The 20408-nt window shown below is 44.9% G+C and overlaps 1 protein-coding gene across 3 annotated transcripts in view; it reads left to right on the forward strand.

Moving 5' to 3' along the window:
- Positions 1-16897, forward strand: part of DCP1B (decapping mRNA 1B) — a 74745-nt gene extending 57848 nt beyond the window's left edge. The window contains exons 6-9 of one of the 3 annotated variants that reach the window (XM_066258233.1): positions 6882-7115; positions 9233-10087; positions 12739-12915; positions 15031-16897. In XM_066258233.1, the coding sequence (XP_066114330.1) occupies positions 6882-7115; positions 9233-10087; positions 12739-12915; positions 15031-15111 (1347 nt within the window). In that variant the 3' untranslated portion in view covers positions 15112-16897. Of the gene's footprint in view, positions 1-6881; positions 7116-9232; positions 10088-12666; positions 12916-15030 lie in introns of all 3 variants that reach the window. The other 2 variants (XM_066258232.1, XM_066258235.1) reach the window with 2 other exon arrangements.
- The last annotated feature ends 3511 nt before the right edge of the window (positions 16898-20408 follow it).

The raw sequence follows: 20408 nt of genomic DNA on the forward strand, positions 1-20408 counted from the left end.
GTGAGCCCACATTGAACTGCACTGAATAGGTATGAAACTGGGAGAGTTTTCCTTTTATTTGGTGCAGATTTCACATTTCTATCATCTTTTGTTGCTTTCCTGTGACAGATCAAAAGTGCACCATGACTTTACAGACACACTGTAGAACAAATATTCTAAAAGTTTATATGAAGCCACAAAAGAGCCCAAATGGCAACGGTGATCTTGAGAAAGAAGAACAAAATTGGAGGAATCATGCTAGCTGATATCAAACTCTACAAGATTATAACAATCAAAACAGCATGGTATTGGCATAAAAACAGATACATAGCTTAATAGAACAGAACAGAGATTCCAGAAATAAACCTACAACTTTATAGTTAGTTAATATTTGACAAAGGAGGCAGAAACATACAATGGGAAAATATAGTCTATTCAATATAAATGGTATTGGGAAAATTGGACAGATACATGCCAAAAAAAATGAAACTAGACCACCTTCTTACACCTTTTATTTTTGTATACAAAAATAGAATCAAAATGAATTAAAGACTTAAATATTAGACTCAAAGCCATAAAAATGCTAGAAGAAAACATAGGCAGTAAAATCTTGGATATTTCTTGTAGCAATATATTTTTTTATATATCCCCTTGAGCAAGGGAAATAAAAGAAAAAGTAAACAAATAGGACTACATCAAACTAAAATTTTTTTGCACAGCAAAGGAAATTACCACCAAAACTAAAAGACAACTCACTGAATAGAAAAACATATTTGCCAATGATACATCTGATAAGGCAGGGGTCGGGAACCTTTTTGGCTGAGAGAGCCATGAATGCCACATATTTTAAAATGTAATTCCAAGAGAGCCATACAATATGTTTAACACTAAATACAAGTAAATGTGTGCGTTTTATGTAAGACCAACACTTTTAAAATACAATAAGTCTCTGAATTCTTTTTAATAATGTTGTTATGCTGTTGCTAACCAATGATGAATAAAGTACTTCTTACCATTAATGCGACTTCTGGTGCTGCATGGTTTTGCTGATGGCTTTGTAGTCTGGTTGATATGCGGTGAGGTTAAGCTTCATGCAGGCGTTGAGACTTCCATCTTTTAAACGTGATCGTAGGTTGGCCTTAACATTCTTTAGATGTGAGAAAGACTGCTCACATGCATACATAGAGCCAAACACTGTCAGTACAGCAATACTCACATGCTGCAGTGTGTGGTATGTGATGGGAAGTGCGTTCCAAGTTTTGACAATCTGCTGGTCCGTGGGTTGAAGTTTTTTAATTTTTCCCCACTTGTGTTTGCTCACAAACTCTGCTTGCTGTCGTGCAAGTCTTTCCAAATCTTCATTCAGTGACTTGAACTTATTCACCCACATGTTTGAGGCCTTCAGGTCAGCAGCTTGTAGCTCACAATCTCTGACGGAGACACCAGGGATGTAACTCAGGTCAATGCTGTCCACTGCACACTCGTGTGGATGGGTGATGAACTTAAAAAGACGAGTGTGCTCACAAAAGTCTCCAAAGCATGCTTTGAATGACTGCAGGAGATTAGATATGAAGCCCGCTAGCTGCTGGAGATCAAGATGTTAAGCAGGGTCACTTGCTGTGCATGCATCTTTAAACTCTCCCAGTTTTTCAAAGTGTAGTAAACAACCTGTTTCAATGTCGGCAATGAAGAGTTCCAGCTTGTTTTCAGATGCAAACACTGCTTGTTGAAGGGATAAGACTGTATTTCCAATGCCTTGCACTTTCACATTGAGCTGGTTCAGATGTTCAGTCATGTCCATGAGATAGTAGAACTTCAGGAGCCACTCAGTGTTAGCTAACTCTGGATGCTCGACGTTTTTCATTTCAAGAAAAGTCTGGATTTCACTCAGACAAACCACGAAACGGCTGAGCACCTTCCCTCAACAACCAATGCACATTGCTATGCAGAAGCAGACCAGGATAATTATTCCCAACTTCATCCAGCAGTGTTTTAAACTGGTGATCATTTAAAGCTCGGGCAACAATAAAGTTGACCACCAGAATGACCAGCGACATCCCCTCACCAAGCTGCTCACCACACATCTGAGCACAAAGTGCCTCCTGATGTAGGATGCAGTGAAAACTTAGGATGGGTCTCTTTTCATGTTCATGAAGAAGTGCTACGAATCCTGTTTTTCCCCACCATGCACGGAGCACCATCAGTACACACCGAAATAAGTTTATCCATCAGTAGATTTTTTTCTTTAGCGAACTCAGTGAAAGACTTGAATAAATCCTCCCCTCTTATTGTCTCTTTCATAGGCAAAACATCAAGACTTCCCTCACATAGTGTGTCACCGACAGCATACCTTGCAATCACGTTGAGCTGGGATAAATGGCTTACGTCTGTTGACTCATCCAAAGCGAGAGAAAAGAATGGTGCTGCATTTATGTCCTTCACTTGTGTTGCTTCAATTTGATTTGCCATCATGATGGTATGATTGTGAACAGTTCTTGCCGACAGAGGCATGTCTTTTATTCGTTTGATTATCTTGTCTTTATCTGAAAAGTCATCAAAAAGTTCATTGGCAACATCAAGCATGAATGTTTTGGCATACTCCCCATCAGTGAATGGCTTTCCATTTCTCACAATTGCTAAAGCACCAGCAAGCTAACCAAATTCCAGTCACCTTGTTGGGTCCAAACACGGAGTTGCTGCTGACTAGCTTGCACTCTGCACAGTAGCTCTTGACATGCTTTCTTCCTGCTGTCCCCCACTGGATATTTTGATGTAAATGTAGTATGGCATGTGTTGAAATGCCACTTTATATTTGACCGTTTCACTGATGCAATTTTATCATTGCATATTAGACACACTGCAGATCCTGCTCTCTCCACAAAGGTGAATTCCTCTGTCCATTTCTGCTGAAAAGTATGATACTCCTCATCTTTTTTTCTTTTAGCCATCTTCTTCATCAAAAAGGTTTCTGCAATAAGCTAGCCGACTACTTGATTAAAAGGAAGGAAGTTTACTTCCTGAACTTACAACAACCTGTGTACATTACGCATTGTCCAATAAAAATTTGGTGTTGTCCTGGAGGACAGCTGTGATTGGCTCCAGCCACCCACAACCATGAACATGAGTGGTAGAAAATGAATGGATTGTAATACATGAGAATGTTTTATATTTTTAACATTATTATTTTTATTAAAGATTTGTCTGCAATGGCCCTGGCTGGTTGGCTCAGCGGTAGAGCGTCGGCCTGGCGTGCGGGGGACCCGGGTTCGATTCCCGGCCAGGGCACATAGGAGAAGCGCCCATTTGCTTCTCCACCCCCACCCCCTCCTTCCTCTCTGTCTCTCTCTTCCCCTCCCGCAGCCAAGGCTCCATTGGAGCAAAGATGGCCCGGGTGCTGGGGATGGCTCCTTGGCCTCTGCCCCAGGCGCTAGAGTGGCTCTGGTTGCAGCAGAGCGACGCCCCGGAGGGGCAGAGCATCGCCCCCTGGTGGGCAGAGCGTCGCCCCTGGTGGGCGTGCCGGGTGGATCCCGGTCAGGCGCATGCGGGAGTCTGTCTGACTGTCTCTCCCCGTTTCCAGCTTCAGAAAAAAAAAAAAAAAAAAAAAAAAAAAAGATTTGTCTGCAAGCCAGATGCAGCCATCAAAACTGCCACATCTGGCTTGCGAGCCATAGGTTCCCCACCCCTGTGATAAGGGGTTAATTTCCAAAATTTATAAAGAAATTACCAAATAAATCATCACCAAATAAAACAAACAATCCAATTAAAAAGTGAGAAAAGGACCCAAATAGACATTTTCCAAAGAAGACATACAGATGGCCAATAAACCTGAGAAGTTGCTCAACGTCACTGATCATCATAAAAATGCAAGTTAAAACTGCAATGAGATATCACCTCACACCTGTCAATATGGCTATCACCAGTTAATCAATAAACAAGTGTTGATGAGGAAGTGGAGAAAAGGGAAACCTGTGCACTGTTTGTGGGAATGCAGACTGGTACAGCCAGTGTGGAAAACAAGCTGCCAACAGACAGCCAACTAAATGGGAAATGATATTTTCAAACAACAGCTCAGATAAGGGCCTAATATCCAAAATATACAAAGAACTCATAAAACTCAACAACAAACAAACAAACAATCCAATAAAAAAATCGGAAGAGGACATGAACAGACACTTCTCTCAGGAAGAAATACAAATGGCCAACAGATATATGAAAAGATGCTCATCTTCATTAGTTATTAGAGAAATGCAAATCAAAACTTCAATGAGATACCACCTCACACCTGTTAGATTAGCTATTATTAACAAGACAGGTAATAGCAAATGTTGGAGAGGCTGTGGAGAAAAAGGAACCCTCATTCACTGCTGGTGAGAATGTAAAGTAGTACAACCATTATGGAAGAAAGTATGGTGGTTCCTCAAAAAACTTAAAATAGAACTACCTTATGACCCAGCAATCCCTCTACTGGGTATATACCCCCAAAACTCAGAAACATTGATACGTAAAGACACATGCAGTCCCATGTTCATTGCAGCATTGTTCACAGTGGCCAAGACATGGAAACAACCAAAAAGCCCTTCAATAGAATACTGGATAAAGAAGATGTGGCACATATACACTATGGAATACTACTCAGCCATAAGAAATGATGACATCGGATCATTTACAACAAAATGGTGGGATCTTGATAACATTGTACGAAGTGAAATAAGTAAATCAGAAAAAACCAAGAACTGCATTATTCCATACGTAGGTGGGACATAAAAACGAGACTAAGAGACATTGATAAGAGTGTGGTGGTTGGGGCGGAGGAGAGGAAAAGGGGGAGGTGGGGCACAAAGAAAACTAGATAGAAGGTGACGGAGGACAATCTGACTTTGGGTGATGGGTTTGCAACATAATTGATTGACAAGATAACCTGGACATGTTTTCTTTTCTTTTTGTTTTTTTTTTGTATTTTTCTGAAGCTAGAAACGGGGAGAGACAGTCAGACAGACTCCCGCATGCGCCCGACCGGGATCCACCCGGCACGCCCACCAGGGAGCGATGCTCTGCCCACCAGAGGGTGATGCTCTGCCCCTCTGGGGCATTGCTCTGTTGCGACCAGAGCCACTCTAGCGCCTGGGGCAGAGGCCAAGGAGCCATCCCCAGCGCCTGGGCCATCTTTGCTCCACTGGAGCCTCGGCTGCGGGAGGGGAAGAGAGAGACAGAGAGGAAGGAGAGGGGGAGGGGTGGAGAAGCAGATGAGCGCTTCTCCTGTGTGCCCTAGCTGGGAATGGAACCCGGGACCTCTGCATGCCAGGCCGACGCTCTACCACTGAGCCAACCGGCCAGGGCCGACATGTTTTCTTTGAACATATGTACCCTGATTTATTGATGTCACCCTAGTAAAATTAAAAAACAAACAAACAAACAAAAAAATGAGCTGCCTTATAACCCAGCAATTCCTCTTCTGGAAATTTACCATAAGAAACCCAAAACACTAATTCGAAAGGATATATATGCACCCTCATGTTTATTGCAGCATTATTTACAATAGGAAGATTTAGGAGCAGCCCAAGTGTCTATCAGTGGATGAGTGGATACAAAAGCTGTGGGACATTTTCCTAATGGAATATTACTCAGCTAAAAAAAAAGAAGGAAATCTTGCCTTTTGTGACAGCATGGATGAACCTGGAGATTATTATGCTAAATGAAATAAATCCGACAGAGAAAGACATGCATTATGATTTCACTCGTGTAGAATCTAATGAACAAAGTGAACTAACAAGCAAAATAGAGACAGGCTCATACATAGAGAGCTGGCTGATAGCTGTAGGGGGAGGGTTGGGGGGAGTTGGAGGGATTGAGCAAAAAAGGACAAAAAGTAAAAGCTTGTGGACACAGACAATAGTGTCGTGATTGCAGAGGGTGGGGTGGAAGAAGGTGAAGGGGGGATAAACGGTGATAGATGGAGACTTGACTTGGGGTGGTGAACACACAGTACTGTGTACAGAGATGTGTTGTAGAATTGTGCACCTGAAACTTGTATGGTTTTGTTTACCTGTGTCACCCCAATAAATTCAGTTTTTTATAAAGGAATATAAAGAAGCTAGCGGTGCGATAGCAAGTCTATAGTGCAGAAGCTAGCATTTTTTTTCTCAGTTACATTTGGTGTTCTAGTAAGATAGACGCCAACATCACTGCTGCGCTCTTTCTGGTACGGATCCTACTGTGTCAGCAATTGCATGGTTGGTGAGATTAATGTATGATAATGATTCAGTATTTGAAATGATGAGGCATGTCTCTTGTCTCTATCTCTGTGAAATTCTAATTTGTAGCGAATGGCTCAGAACACTCAGATTTGAATTACTCTGTTTATCCAAAAAGTCACTTATTAAATAAAGATGATGTTAGTAATTGTTAAATCAGTGGTTTGAATCAGCTTTACTTTTTTGGTTTGTAGACCAAAAAGGGTTAGTTACTTTGATGATACAGCTCTCCAATTATAAATCCATGGCTAATGGGTGAATAAAACCCTATGGCAATCCAGACATGGTATTCAAGGAATAGCTTTGTCATCGGAAAGCATTGAACTGTATATTTTGAAACTATTACTTAAGCATATCAATAGCCTTTCAAGAATCCAAGTATCTAAAATCTTCTAGGTTCTGTAGGCTGATACTGTTGGTAACATTTTAGGGCACTGAATTATGCAACTAAGAAAAATTAAATTTAAATTTATTTCTCAAATATAGTTCAATCAGAGAAAATTAAGAGATTTTCCTTTGTACGTGGAAGTCTATCAAAAAATAGCTATGAATTAGATAAAATAAAGAACAAGACGGAAGGTAGGTTATGTTCTTTTAAGAGAATAAAGCTTCTTTTTCATCAAAAATGAGATTCTTTTTTTTCCATTTCAGTGTAAAACCTGTTCAGAGCCAAAACAGATAACCAGTGCATCCGCTATTTATGACAACCCCAATCTCATCAAACCAATCCCAGTGAAGCCCAGTGAACACCAGCAGCCGCGCAGCCCCCTGCCCAGCCAGGTACGCGAATCTCCGCTCTCACTGCCCGCGTCTCCTCGGGCTCTTTCCCAGAGTGCAGTGAGTGCAGTCCAGGGCGGGCCTGGTGCTGTTCGAGGATGCTTTAAGGTAAACCCAAACAAGATTTCAAGTTAATATTTTGTTATTATTAATTATTTACTCTTCCTCAAAAGGGGTTAAAAATTTTAATTTTGACATGTACCATACTCTGGAGTAATCTCTTGTAGACTTGAACTCCTTAATCTACTTTTTAAGAAAACAGCAAACTAATAACATTATCAGAGTTAACAGGAATATTACCCATGAGGTCTCTATTCTCCTGAGGTTGATGGTTGGTTTTCCAAGGCCACTGTGAAAACGATAGCTAGGGCAACAAAATTCAGATCGACATTTCTGAGCACCTATTTTGTACCAGGTGCAATGCTGGGCCACTGTGAATACAGGATGGGTTGCCTGTCCTAAAGAGTGGTGTTAGAGTGCCGTTTAGACTGATGATTTCTCATTGTATTTGCATCTAATTATAAATATGATAGCAGTTTTGTATGAATATGCCCATATGTGAATATATATATATATATATATATATTTCAGAATACCAAAGCATTAACAAATTGCTGATTTGCAAGTCCCATTATTGATAGTAAATATATGTGGCTGTTTTTATTTCTTACAATTATTCTTCATTAAAGTTTTTTTAAAGGATTTGTAATTTTAAGTCAATTTTGAAAACGAACATGGAGCCAAAAGACATAAAGACTGGTTAATGAAAATCTTTGTTTTTTTAAAAAATAAGTCATTTCTAATTATCTTTTGCTTTCCGTGGAAATTTGTTATTTTAATGGAAGGGGGAATATGTCGATTTGGGAATGAAACTTCTGTTTTCTTAGCCCAATAATGCAGAAAGCGACAGAAAAAGGCAGAGATAATGTCGAGCAGGAAAGAAGCAGTTTTGTAATTGGCCAGGTCAAGGTAGACTTTATGATTTGATGATTCTTTTAAAGCTACTTGTATTTATATAGCTGTCAACCAGTGGTAGTTTGCTCCAATTCAATGCCAACAGGAATCCCTAATTTGGAGCACAGTGGAGAATGAAACTTGATTCAGTGCAAAATGGCTGGACGGTGGTAAAGCCCAGAAGGCTATGACGCAGCCCTTGGCCAGACCCCTCTCTGGCTAGACAGCTCTGTCCGCTCTGTCCCTCACTGGTCTGCTTGCTCTAGGCCAGTCTGCTTTGAGCGGTGCGGGTCTACTCCATTCTGTGTGTGTCTGTGCTGTTCTGCACTGCTCTGTTATGCTCCTGCAAGACTTCTCTCAATTTTATGCCAAGGCTAAGTGTGCTCCCAGAGCCAGAGGGGGCTGGTTTATGTACACAGAAGTCCCTCCCCCTGATGCTGATTTGTCTGTTTTCATGCAAGTGATGTCTCCAGATCCTCCCAGTTTGATCTGAAGGGCTATTTGCCTCTGAGGCCCCTGTGTAAAAATATCTTATAGGCTCCTTTAAAAAAAAAATTGAGCCCAATTAGCCACCAGGATTCCTTCTTAATAGGTAACTTCTTTCTCAGGGTTCACTTAGTTGAAAGGGGGTCGTCAAACTTTTTATAAAAACCGCCCACTTTTGCAGTGCTGGTCAACCTGGTCCCTACCGCCCACTGGTGGGCGGTCCAGCTTTCATGGTGGGCCAATCGCAGCGCTGTTTGGTTGCGCGGTAGGGACCAGGTTGACCAGCACTGCAAAAGTGGGCGGTTTTTATAAAAAGTTTGAAGACCCTCATGCTTATCCTAAATTTTTATAATCCTGTGAAAAGCTACCGGGAATTCTGAAATCCTCATATTTACCTGTATATTCTCAGTAGCTTCTTATACTTTGCAAGGTTAGATGGACTTCGTGTGGGAGAGAATGTTTACCTATGAGTGTATATAATTTTGTAGCATAGTGGTTCCCAATCTGTGCACCCCAGGCCCATCAAGGATCACAGTCCTGTTTCATCAGTCAACAGAAAGTAAAATGTAATGGCTGTCTTCAGAATGGTAGGGCAGCATGTAGTGGAAATTACTGACATTAAGAAGGTCTAAATTTTTGTGAAGTTTATTAAAATTAAGTTTTTTCATTCTCTCCAGTTGATCCTTTATAAACAGAAGAAACTATTGATTAGGTAAATTATATCATAGCCCCCATTCAAATAAAGTGTGTATAGACCCATTTTGAGACATTTTTATTTTTTTCAGACCATAGACCCTGAACCCCAACACTTATCGTTGACAGTGCTCTTTGGGAAGGAGGACAAAGCTGCATGTCAGGAAGCTGTGATGCCTCCACACACCCTCCACCAGCAACACCAGGAGAAGCTTCCACTTAGGCAGGGGGTTGTACGGTCCCTGTCCTATGAGGAACACAGGAGACACCCATCCCCCATTGAGAAGCAGCTATGCCCAGCCATTCAGAAACTCCTAGTCAGGAGTGCAGACCTGCACCCACTGTCAGAGCTGCCTGAAAACCGGCCCTGCAAAAATGGCAGTGCCCCTTCTGCTGGGGAGGACTTTACTGGACCTGTCCAACCAGGGCCTCTCCAGAGCACTGGAACTTGTCCGCGTGTCCACAGTGCTCCCAGAACTCAGAACCTGTTGGAGAAGCTTCAGAGTGCCCCAGGGGCGGTGAGCAGGAGCAACCTTGGCACGCCAGCGCCGGCCAGCTCAGCCGCCTCAAGCTTCAGCACCGCCCTCACCACTGCCACAGCCACAATGCCGAGAACGGGGGCGGCTCAGCCACAGCTGGTGTATTTCAATGGCTCGCTCCCACCTCAGACACTAGGACATCAGGTTGGTGAAAAAGATCAGTCCACACACCCAAGACAAATGCTCCCCCTCTCTGGCAGTCAGACGAGTGGCTCTGGAGTGATCTCTCCTCAAGAGTTACTGCAAAAGCTTCAGATCGTGCAGCAGGAACAGCAGCTGCACGCGTCGAGCCGACCAGCCTTGGCAGCTAAGTTTCCTGTGCCAACCAAGAGCTGTAGGACAGGGAAGCCCTTGGAGTCCTGGATTGACAGAACATCCAGCACAGAAAAGCAGACTTCTCTTTTCCAGGTAAACAGTCACTGGGGGGGAGGGGGGGAGCTACTGTAATGCAGTGAACTTCAGAATCAGTGCCTGCGTGTGCTCTAGGGACATTTCTGTTTAGAACAGTGTGCCAAAGCCTCCTCTTTGCATCTCATTACCACCTTAACATGCTGAAGCTTTTCTTTGCTTAGCAGCCTGGAAGATTCCCTCCTTTCAGAGATACTTTATTTGTAGAGTAAAATCTTCGCAATGTTATAAGGTCTGAAAATGGACATGGGAAAAAACATAGACGTGGCGGATCCTAATCTTTTTTTTTTTGTTTTTGTTTTTTTTTTTTTGTTGTTTTTTTGTTTTTTTGTTTTTTGCATTTTTTCTGAAGCTGGAAACAGGGAGAGACAGTCAGACAGACTCCCGCATGCGCCCAACCGGGATCCACCCGGCACGCCCACCATGGGGCGAGGCTCTGCCCACCAGGGGGCGATGCTCTGCCCATCCTGGGCGTCGCCATGTTGCGACCAGAGCCACTCTAGCGCCTGAGGCATAGGCCACAGAGCCATCCCCAGCGCCCGGGCCATCTCTGCTCCAATGGAGCCTCGGCTGCGGGAGGGGAATAGAGAGACAGAGAGGAAAGCGCGGCGGAGGGGTGGAGAAGCAAATGGGCGCTTCTCCTGTGTGCCCTGGCCGGGAATCGAACCCGGGTCCTCCACACGCTAGGCCGACGCTCTACCGCTGAGCCAACCGGCCAGGGCGGATCCTAATCTTTTAACTGTGCAAACTTATGGTCTGCATTGAAATCATTCTGGGATATCAAACATCTGAGCTCTTCCTGTTATTTTAGTCTACAATAAATTGTTGTTTGTTCATTTGTTCAGTAAATATTTCTGAGCACTTACTGCCTGCCAGGCCTTGTGCTGCATGTGGGCTCAGGGCAACGAGGAGCACAGACACACTGTCTGCAGAGCCCGCAGGCCTGGCGGTGCGTCAGCTCAACAGGAGAATCATGCCATTAGCCCCGTAAAGGTGCAGCCTGTTTTAGTTGATATCATCTGTACAGCTTCATGAAGCTGGAAGAGAGGGAAATTGTGCCACCTAGCCCCTCAACACACATTTCCAGAGAGCAGAAATAATGATGTTTAGAAGTCGTCTGTCCTTCAAGAAGATGGTTCTCTGTGTTCATCAGTAACCTAGTCAGTAGGTCAGTAACTTAGAACAGTGAAGAAACCACAAGCTATTTTATGCCTGGGGGTGATGTCTGGAGATTGGGCTTCTTTTCTCATTTGGATTGGTACAGATTCACTGAGAATACGACGGGTTTAACAAGTAGGACGTTCTCCCTCTGACATGTATCATCACTGGCTGTTTGTCATACTTTGGCAAGTAGCTTATGCTTTGTCAGAAATCTTCCACTTTTTGGAAACCAAGATTATGAGCACGTGGCATAGTCTTTGAGTTGATGAGGCACTGCTTCAGAGTGCTCATATATTTTCATTAAAATCTCAAATCCCAGTACCTGTTTCTATAGAAACTGTCACTCATCCTCATTTCAGTGTAATGTTATCCCCTTTTTTATTTGACTTTTTCTCTTTGATGATTTAGATTGGACACTAGGAAAATGGGGTGACAGCTGGACATAGACATATGCATGAACAATTCTCTTTTCTTTCCAGTGCTGCCAGGTGTTGGGCCAAGTACGAAGTGTACACTGTCACTGTCCACCCACACGCAGCCACCCATCCTCAGGAGTGTCCCCTCCACCCCTCTTCTGAGACCACCTGCCTTCCTCCAGGCTAGTTTCTGCCCAAAGAGATACCAAAGGAGTAATAATAAAACTAGAGCAGTTTCTAGATTGCTGGCCTTCCTATCGCCCCCCCCCCCAAGTTCCTGTGGGATGTGAGAAGCTGACAGCACAGATGAGAGAGAGTAGGAGCCAGTCAGATATGGATCAAAGGGTCTCTTGCATAACCAGAAAAGCTGTTGGAAAACTTGGTTTTAGGTTTGCTAACCAAGTGAGGTAGACGGACTCATGCTGACAGATGAGTCACTGCCAGTGCTGGGCATGACCAGTCTCCAGGGCCCTGCCCCTGGGTCACGGAAAAGCAGGCAGGTCCCGTCAGGAAGCACCCAGGAGGGACAGCCCTGGAGTCACACCTCCCTCCTGCTGAGAAGGGAGCAAGAAGGGCTGCTCTTATAGCTGTCCCTCCATGGAGAACCCGGGGTGGGGGGTGGGGACATGTGTGCGCCAGAACTCAAGTAGGCTGTTGGAGCGTCAGGTCAGAGTAGTAGACAACTAGCCCTGAGGACAAGGCCAGCAGTCCTGCATGCGTGTTGCCAAGTGATGACAGTCATTCAGAAAAATGAAGTGTCCCTCCGAGGCCAGGCTCTGCACACAGTGAGAGAGAGTCACCACGACAGACTGTTGGAGCTGTTTGTAATGGCTGAACAGGAATCCGTGCTCCTATGAGCTCTTCCTGTCTAGTGAAGTTGTGAACAATTAAGATTTAAACTCACCAACATCCACTCCTGCAAGGAGCGGCCTCTCTCTGTACCTGTTGTTCAGTGAGCTGCTCCTTACTCCTGCCCTCTGTGTATGTATTTTCCATGAGCAGGTCATCTCGCCTCAGTGCACCTCAGCTACGGTTGCTCCTTCTGTGCTCATGTCCCCCGTGCTGTTCACGCAGCCCGCCTGTAGCCCACCAAAGGAGAGGGACAGCCGGCTCTTGCCTCTGGGAGGCCGGGAGCTAGCCGCCGCGCCCAGCGACCTCCTCTGCCCTCTGCAGAGCCCGGAGCCTTCCGCACGCGGCAGCAGCCCGCTCACCAAGCTGCAGCTTCAGGAAGTGCTGCTCTTCCTCATTCAGGTAGGAGAGCCCATCGTCCCGTCTCACCTCTACCATCCTGCTTGTTTGCTGCTCTCCACGGGGGACAGGACTCGGTTAGCGAGTGCCTACTCAGTGCTGCCCAGGAAGGGGAGGGCAATGTGGCTGCCCGCCCTACACCACAGTGGCCCTGTCCTTAGCAACTGAGGTTCAGAGTCCTGACAGCACCTACAACCCGTAATCGCACAGGAAGCAGACACTGTACAACTAAGGGCTGTAGGCGCTGTGGGGTGCCCACACCAACAGCTCATCATTGATAGAGGTGATGTCTTGAGCAAGCGGTGGTGCTTAGTGAAGAGTTCAAGCAGACTGCTGAACAAGGAGCAAAGTTTACATGTAATTTTGGAGCCTGTTTGTTCGGGCAGGACAGAGTGAGCCGTGTGTCTTACTTGTCTCTATGAAATGGCAACAGTAACAGCTAACACTTCCATAGAGCGGGCTGTACCAGGCACAGTTGTCATGCTACGCATACATTCAATCATTGAACCCTTATAAAACAACACTTATTTTTTCTATTTTAGAGACAGGGAAACTGTCTAATGACTGGCCTGTGGTTACCCAGCTAATCTGGCTCAGATGCTCCCCGCCACTGCCCATGGGGGGCTGCAAGGGGTGCTGTGGCAAGAGGGGGACAGGGCTGCTGGGGGCGGAAATGGGGGGGGAGGCAGGCAGGAAACATCCTGGCCGCAGCCTCTGGCCGTTTCCAGCAGTCACCCCTCAGACACAGCCACAAAGAGCAGCAGGCCTTGGGAAGTCCAGGGCTTCCCTCCAGACTTCACACACCTCAGTCAACATCTTAGGTATCATTTTGATAGACAGTCTCTAAGAGAATTTTTGTGGTATTTGGCTTAAGCTCCAGATGGCTTTTAGAGAGCAGACTGGCACTTTTGCAGCTAAAGGGAAAATGGTCTCTATTAGTAAAAACATTTTTTAATGGTGACGTATTTTAGAGAGGGTGGCAGGAATGGGGTGGACCCCCACTGTCAGTGTGAGAGTGGACTGATGTCTGCTGAAGAGGGGCAGAGACGACTGTCAGGCCACCAGCAGTGGTGAGTTCATGAGGACTTAGGACGTCTGTGAGCAATAAAGGGGAAAAATTTTGAATTTCAAAGTTCCATATTTCTTCTGGCTCCATCCATTTAAATCACATTGCTCCAAGATCTCTGTTCAGGAGCCAAGACTCTGGAAGTCTGGAGCAGTCCCTGGACATTGGTAGTTAGAAGTTATTTTCCCTCCACTCCCTGCGTGCATTTTACTTTTTCCCACGCTTTAGGCATATTTTCATGATGAACTGTTAGAAGTCACCAACCAGTCTGTTTTTAGCGTTTGCCTGTTGGTGAGACATAGTAGGGACTTTTTGGCCACTTTGTAGGAAAAACAGAGTGGCTCTCCATCATTGCGTGAGAATAAGGCTGTGAGTGTGGGTGCTGGGCGGGAATGCAGAGGGTGTGCAATGTGGGCGGGCTGCTGAAGCTTTAGAGTTGGGGTGGGAGGCAGAAGTCTCCAGAATTAAAAACAAAACCACCGATTAGACCCATGACTCCCTCAGCCCTCTGCCAGGCAGAGGAGCCCAGGGACCGCCAGGCTAACTGCTCTCCTCTTGCCAAGGCCAGAAACTTTCGATAACCAATGAGAGAATTGTACCAGCTTTGATGAGATACTAACGAAGCATGTTGCAAGTAACACCTTAACTAATGTCAGAAACAAAGTGTTTGCATTGGAGGACCGTTAGGAATGACTAGCAAACTGCTCACCAGATTTGGAGAAGCGCTGACCTATCAAGTCCGCCCTATCTCTCCTTCCATTGGGGACCTCTGTGCTTTCCCAACAGACCCTGGATTTTCATGAGTGAGCCTCGTTCCATACACCGCTCAGCTGGGCTGGCCATCTGTGCTGTATGTAGCAGAGGCGTACTGGGGCCTGGCCTTCACCCCAGCTTAGCATTCACATGTGCAATTAAAAACCAGCAGGTGTTAGACAAGTAGGTAGAGATGAGCACCTTAAAATCAAGGCACCAGTTCAGCTCCGAGACAAAAGAAGCCTTTTGTTCCTGCTCACCAGTTTACATTCTGTCGGTCTTTTCATTTTGTCTTCCAGAATGACGACAACTTCTTAAATATAATCTACGAAGCCTATCTCGTCAACATGACACAAGCAGCCATGAAAAAGACTATGTGAAAGCAAACATTTAAAAACTGATTTTCAGGGCCCTTCAGCTCAAGGTCATTCCTGTTAAGTGTTGTTGCTGTAAATGTTTCTGCCTTTAAAAATATATATGTGTAAATACAAAGTAAAATGTTTCAGACTTTTTTCAGTCAAACTTAAAAAAAAATGGCCCTGGCCAGGTGAATAAATGGATAGAGCGTCAGCCTGGCACACCAAAGTCAGGGGTTCAATCCCCTGTCTGGGCCCATACAAAAAGTAACCAATGAATGCACAACCAGGTGAAACAACTAAGTGGAACAAGTTAATGCTTCTCTCTCTCTCAATCAATGGAAAAATTAAAAAAAAAATACATCCTTCAGTACACCTGATACTGAGAATTGAGTGGGTAGAAAAAAAATTCTTTGCTCATCATGCAGTAAATGCCGAGTTTATTTTTTTCTTATATATATATGGGGTCTTTTCTAGAAGAATCAGGCTCTTTGTAGGGAGGGCTGATCTGGAAACTTGGTTTTCTTTCCAATAGCTCTGGTGATTTCTGTGAATACAGGACCGTGTGGTGTTCCCATAGCTGCGCTCCTCCCGCTGCAGTGCATGTCCACCACCAGGTGGCAGTGTCACCCCACAGACTAACCTTCATTGCGCCTTACCCACCTTTGAAAGGAATGCTGGTTTGGTTGTACCAAACAAAATAAACCTTTCCTTTGTAAAAATCCGATTGGCCTGTTTTCCGCAGGCCTTTGAAGGGAAATTCTTTCTAAAGGAATTTATAACTAGTTTCTAGAGGATAGTGGTTCTAGGAGTCCAGAAATGGCCCGATTCCTGGTCACAGCTCGTGTATCCCAGCTCGTGCTGTTTCTTTTGGACCCAACTAGCAGAATACGCCTGCCTGTGCCTCCAGATGAACATTTTATCATTTTTAGCAAAACGTGCAGAGAGGAAGGTCACAGAGGAATATAAAGCCTTTTCTGAGCCTCTGAGGAGAGTTTGTGGATGGTTCAGGGCCATAATGATGGGGATTCTTCAAGCTGTGTAGCAGACTGACCCTTGTGTTCAGAGACAAGGAGCTCAGTCCTGGGAGGCATCAGAAGAGCCCTTGCCTGGTTGTTAAGGCCCATAGGAGTGGTCCTACGAATCACTTCCTGCTGAATGGTAGTAATAAATAAAGCTTTGCATTTCTACAGTCCTTTTTATTCTGGACTCTAAGAAGATCTCTAGGTGGCTGCACAGAAGGCAGATTCTCATCTTGCAGTTCCTAAAAAGAGGCCCAGGGAGAGTGCGTTTCCTCGCTGCTCCTGGCGCTGAGACTGGGGCTTTGGGCTTTAGACACTTTTCAGGCGTTCACCATGGAAGGGCTTATCAGAAGACCACCTCCCACTTCTCGCAGGAGCCTACTTCTGAGGAGAGCATGCAGGCGTGGAGGAAGTGACTCAGTGAGCCCCGGCTTCGTGCCACACTCAAGGCGGAGCAGTCCACGGCCATCCTCCTGCGTTTGGGGAGGGACAGTTTCTTTCATTTCTTTGATATCTCTTACAGCAGTGTTCCCCAGCCTTTTTTGGGCCACAGACCAGTTTAATGTCAGAAAATATTTTCACAGACCGGCCTTTAGGGTGGGACGGATAAATGTATTACATGACTGAGACAAGCGTCAAGAGTGAGTCTTAGATGGATGTAACAGAGGGAATCTGGTCATTTTTTAAAAATAAAACATTGTTCAGACTTAAATATGAATAAAACGGAAATAATGTAAGTTATTTATTCTTTCTCTGTGGACTGGTACCAAATGGCCCATGGACCGGTACCGGCCCACGGCCCCGGGGGTTGGGGACCACTGTCTTATAGCATCTAACACAGTGAAAAATTTATGTGATATTCTAACAAAATACTTAGGATTGATAATTGCTTATATAATATCTTAATATTCTTATAAAGAGACTGTCTGGGCAAGTGGAGAGACACACCTGGGCCTGTTGTCCACAACCAGTGACAGTGCTCACTCAGCAGCACACTCGGAAACTGGAGCACAATCGGATGCACTTAACTGCCTGCCAACCTTTTTTAAAAAAACTCTGATCTTTATTACATGTTTAGAGTTGCTTTTCTCACTAAGAAGAAATTAATTCCATTTTAAATGTTTCTAATCTACTTGGAGGTAGCAAATAGTTGATTTCATGAAATATATATATATTTACCTCCACACTAAATAAATAAAATAGGAAGATATGTCAATTGCAGCAGCTAATGGGAACAGATGCACATGACATGATAAAGGAATGGGCTCCAGCCCGGTACGGTCAGAATTGGCATAGTCAGAATTGCATGCAGCCCACCTTTGGGCCTTGTAGGTTAACACCGCAGCACTCTGTTTTGAAAATAATAAATTCTCCATTCCTTTCTGGAAAGACACATTTTAAAAGTGACAGGCCCAATTCATTTGGACCACAGACCAAGTCTCTGAAAGGGTGTGTGGTGATGGGATGCTCACTCCTTCCTTCTCTCTGGTGAAGCAGATGAGCGCTGCTTTGTGCAAGGGGCTTTCTGTAGCACGTGCGAGAAATGGATTCAAAGCGTTCTCTAAGGCGCTCAGAATTAGATTTCATATATAAATTAACTTCTCCCACTGCCACCCTGACATCTGACCATCACGGACCCCGCTCCTAGGTGGCACTGGTTCCCAGACAACAGCTTTAAGCTAACTGCATTTCGAGTGGACCCTGAGATTTTGTTCCTTAAAAGCACAGCATTACCTAATTCAGTGGGTTTCAACCTGAAGTTATGGAAGTCAGTTCTGCGGGGTGGAGGGGACAGAGCACATAGCCTTTGAGAGACTTGCCTTCAGTTCCTGGACAAGTGAACCTTCTCGATACACTGTTTATTCGTTTGTAAAATGAAAGTAATACCCACCCACAAGGTCCTTATAAGGGTGGACTGGGAGCAGCCTGTGTAACCAGTCGCCTCCTGCTATGCTCTCTAGACCTTTGAGTTCCTTCCTGCCCCTCTGTCCTGTCAGCTCACCCAGTCCTCCACAGGGCGGAGGCCACAGCCACTGGACGGCACTTACCTGCCAGCCACCATGACCTGAGTGTTCAAACTGATGTTGGCACCTGTATCTGTGGTCACACTGCTCTGCCCTCTTCTCCCCTTTGTTTCTTTGTCAATAAAATGAAAACAATTATGCTTATTCTTTCCTTTACGAGCTATTTGAGACAGAGATGTCAGTTTAACCCGATAGGATTGTTGTCACTGCCTGCACTTTAATTGCAAGGCCAGAGAAGGTGGTGCTACCTGAGAGAATTTACAGTCCCCTAACCAGAGGTGGATTAAGGTCAATTGAGGCCCCGGGAGCAGAAGAAAATATTGGGCCCCTTAAAAAAAAGAGAGACAGACAGGGAAAATAAAATACCTGTTAACCATATTTTTAAATAAATAAAAAATATTATGTACTTTTAATGTTTGAATTCCACATATAAAACCAAACTTGGTGTCATTAGGACAAAGTGTAAAATTGAGGTTTTGTGGGCCCTTCAAAGTTGGGGCCCAGGATGCCCGCCTGGCATGCCCACCATTAAATCTGCCTCTGCCTTGAACGATCTTCTGAAAATACACATGTTTCTCAGCCTTTCCTCTTGGACTGCCAGGCATGGTGGTAATTGCAGAGTGAGAAAAACCTCTGTTAGTATCTTTAAGAAGTTCCTGGTATCCAGGCCCAGCCCTCTGGTACCCACAACGGGCTTCCTCCAGCTCGTTCAAAGGCAGGCAGGCCAGGGCAGAAATCCACGGGGCTCTCCAGGAAGGCACACGTTGTTCGAATCTGGTGTAACAAAATAAATTTATTCTTCCCTCAAACTCTGTTAGCCCAGTACTTTTCTCGTGTCCAAGCAGACAAGACTCTGCTTTCTTTCTCTTGAATGAGAAGAGTACAAATCAGAGAAGGAAGTTCCTTTCCACCTAGAGAAGTTTCAACTTTTGAATAACTTGAGCCCTTTTTAGTCCTGTTGGGTTGTTAGTCGAATAAGTTTATAAATATGATTTTTGTTTGCTCTCTTTTAGTTTGCATTGGTTCAGCTGTATGTCAGTGCAGACCCAGGGAAGGAGCTCAGAACTGAACTGTAGAGGTGGTTCCTTGTTCGTCAGGGCCAGGTGGGGCGGAGGGTAGAGCGCAGGGTCAGACTGGTGTCTCCAGACCCTGGCTGAACCAGCTGCTCATGCCTCCTAGCAGTTGAGAAGCCCTTCTCTCGTAGCACCTGCTCTATTTAGACATGGACCTCCTTCTCTCTGTTCAGTGAAATCCTCTTGTTTCCCAGGCTTTGGAACATCGAGCCGTCTTGAAGCTTAAATGTACCATGTACAGACAGCGGGCTGTAACCCACTTTGCCATATGAAACTGCCTGGCTGCACAGACTGTGGGCCTCATCAACATTTTGCTGACAATATGACTTTAAGGTTTCAAATGCTCTCAATGCCCCTCCCTCTTACAAATAGGGGACAAGAGAGAAGCTTACAAATACTTGGTATGTTTAACTCAACCTTGAGTATCTAGACAGATTTTTACCAAACTGAGTTATGAGTAATGTCTTCCAACAGCTCAGAGCCTTGAGAAATGTACACAAATAAAAGCTGCATGTGCAGATTATGGTCTTAAAACATCAAGGGGGAGGTGGAAAGCAGAGCATTGTCAGTGGTGCTTTCCAGGGGTGGTGGCGCAGACAGGTGTTGGCTCTGAGCTAGCTAGCACAGCCCAAACTGCACAGCTGCAGCTGGCTTCTCGGACAGGTTAACAACAGCACAGCAGGAAGGAAGCAAAGAATGTTCTAAACAAGCAAGAGAAAGTAAGCCAAAAATCTAAGAATTTCCCTGCCAGTCTGAGGACGAAGATGAAAGGCACTAAATCTCTAGATAAAAGTCAAGGTAAAACATGCCCACCCATCCTGATACTGAACCACAGCAAGGCCACCGGTCTGGAAGACTAGATCTGTGCAGGGGTCCCATGATGGAGGCCGCATGCCCCGTTCAGCTGTGTCCACACAATCCTGTGGAAAGGAGGTTCCAGCTCCTTTGAGAGATGTTTTCTCACTTCCTACCACCTCGCTGATAGATAATGCCAATTGTGTCTTTTCTCACCACAGCAAGAGCCTACCTAATCCATCGAGGAGCTCCAGAGACCAAGATGGCAGTCCCAGTGCCTAGGTTGCCACGACCTCCACAGCCCACCTGTACAAAGAGATCTGGGTTCTAGTCCTACCACCTCCTCTTTCCTCAACCAAATGAGTGTCAGGGGGTAAAGTTATTTTGTGTGTGTGGTTATCATGCCA

This window comes from Saccopteryx bilineata, chromosome 2, assembly GCF_036850765.1.
Source record: "Saccopteryx bilineata isolate mSacBil1 chromosome 2, mSacBil1_pri_phased_curated, whole genome shotgun sequence".
NCBI lineage: Eukaryota > Metazoa > Chordata > Mammalia > Chiroptera > Emballonuridae > Saccopteryx > Saccopteryx bilineata.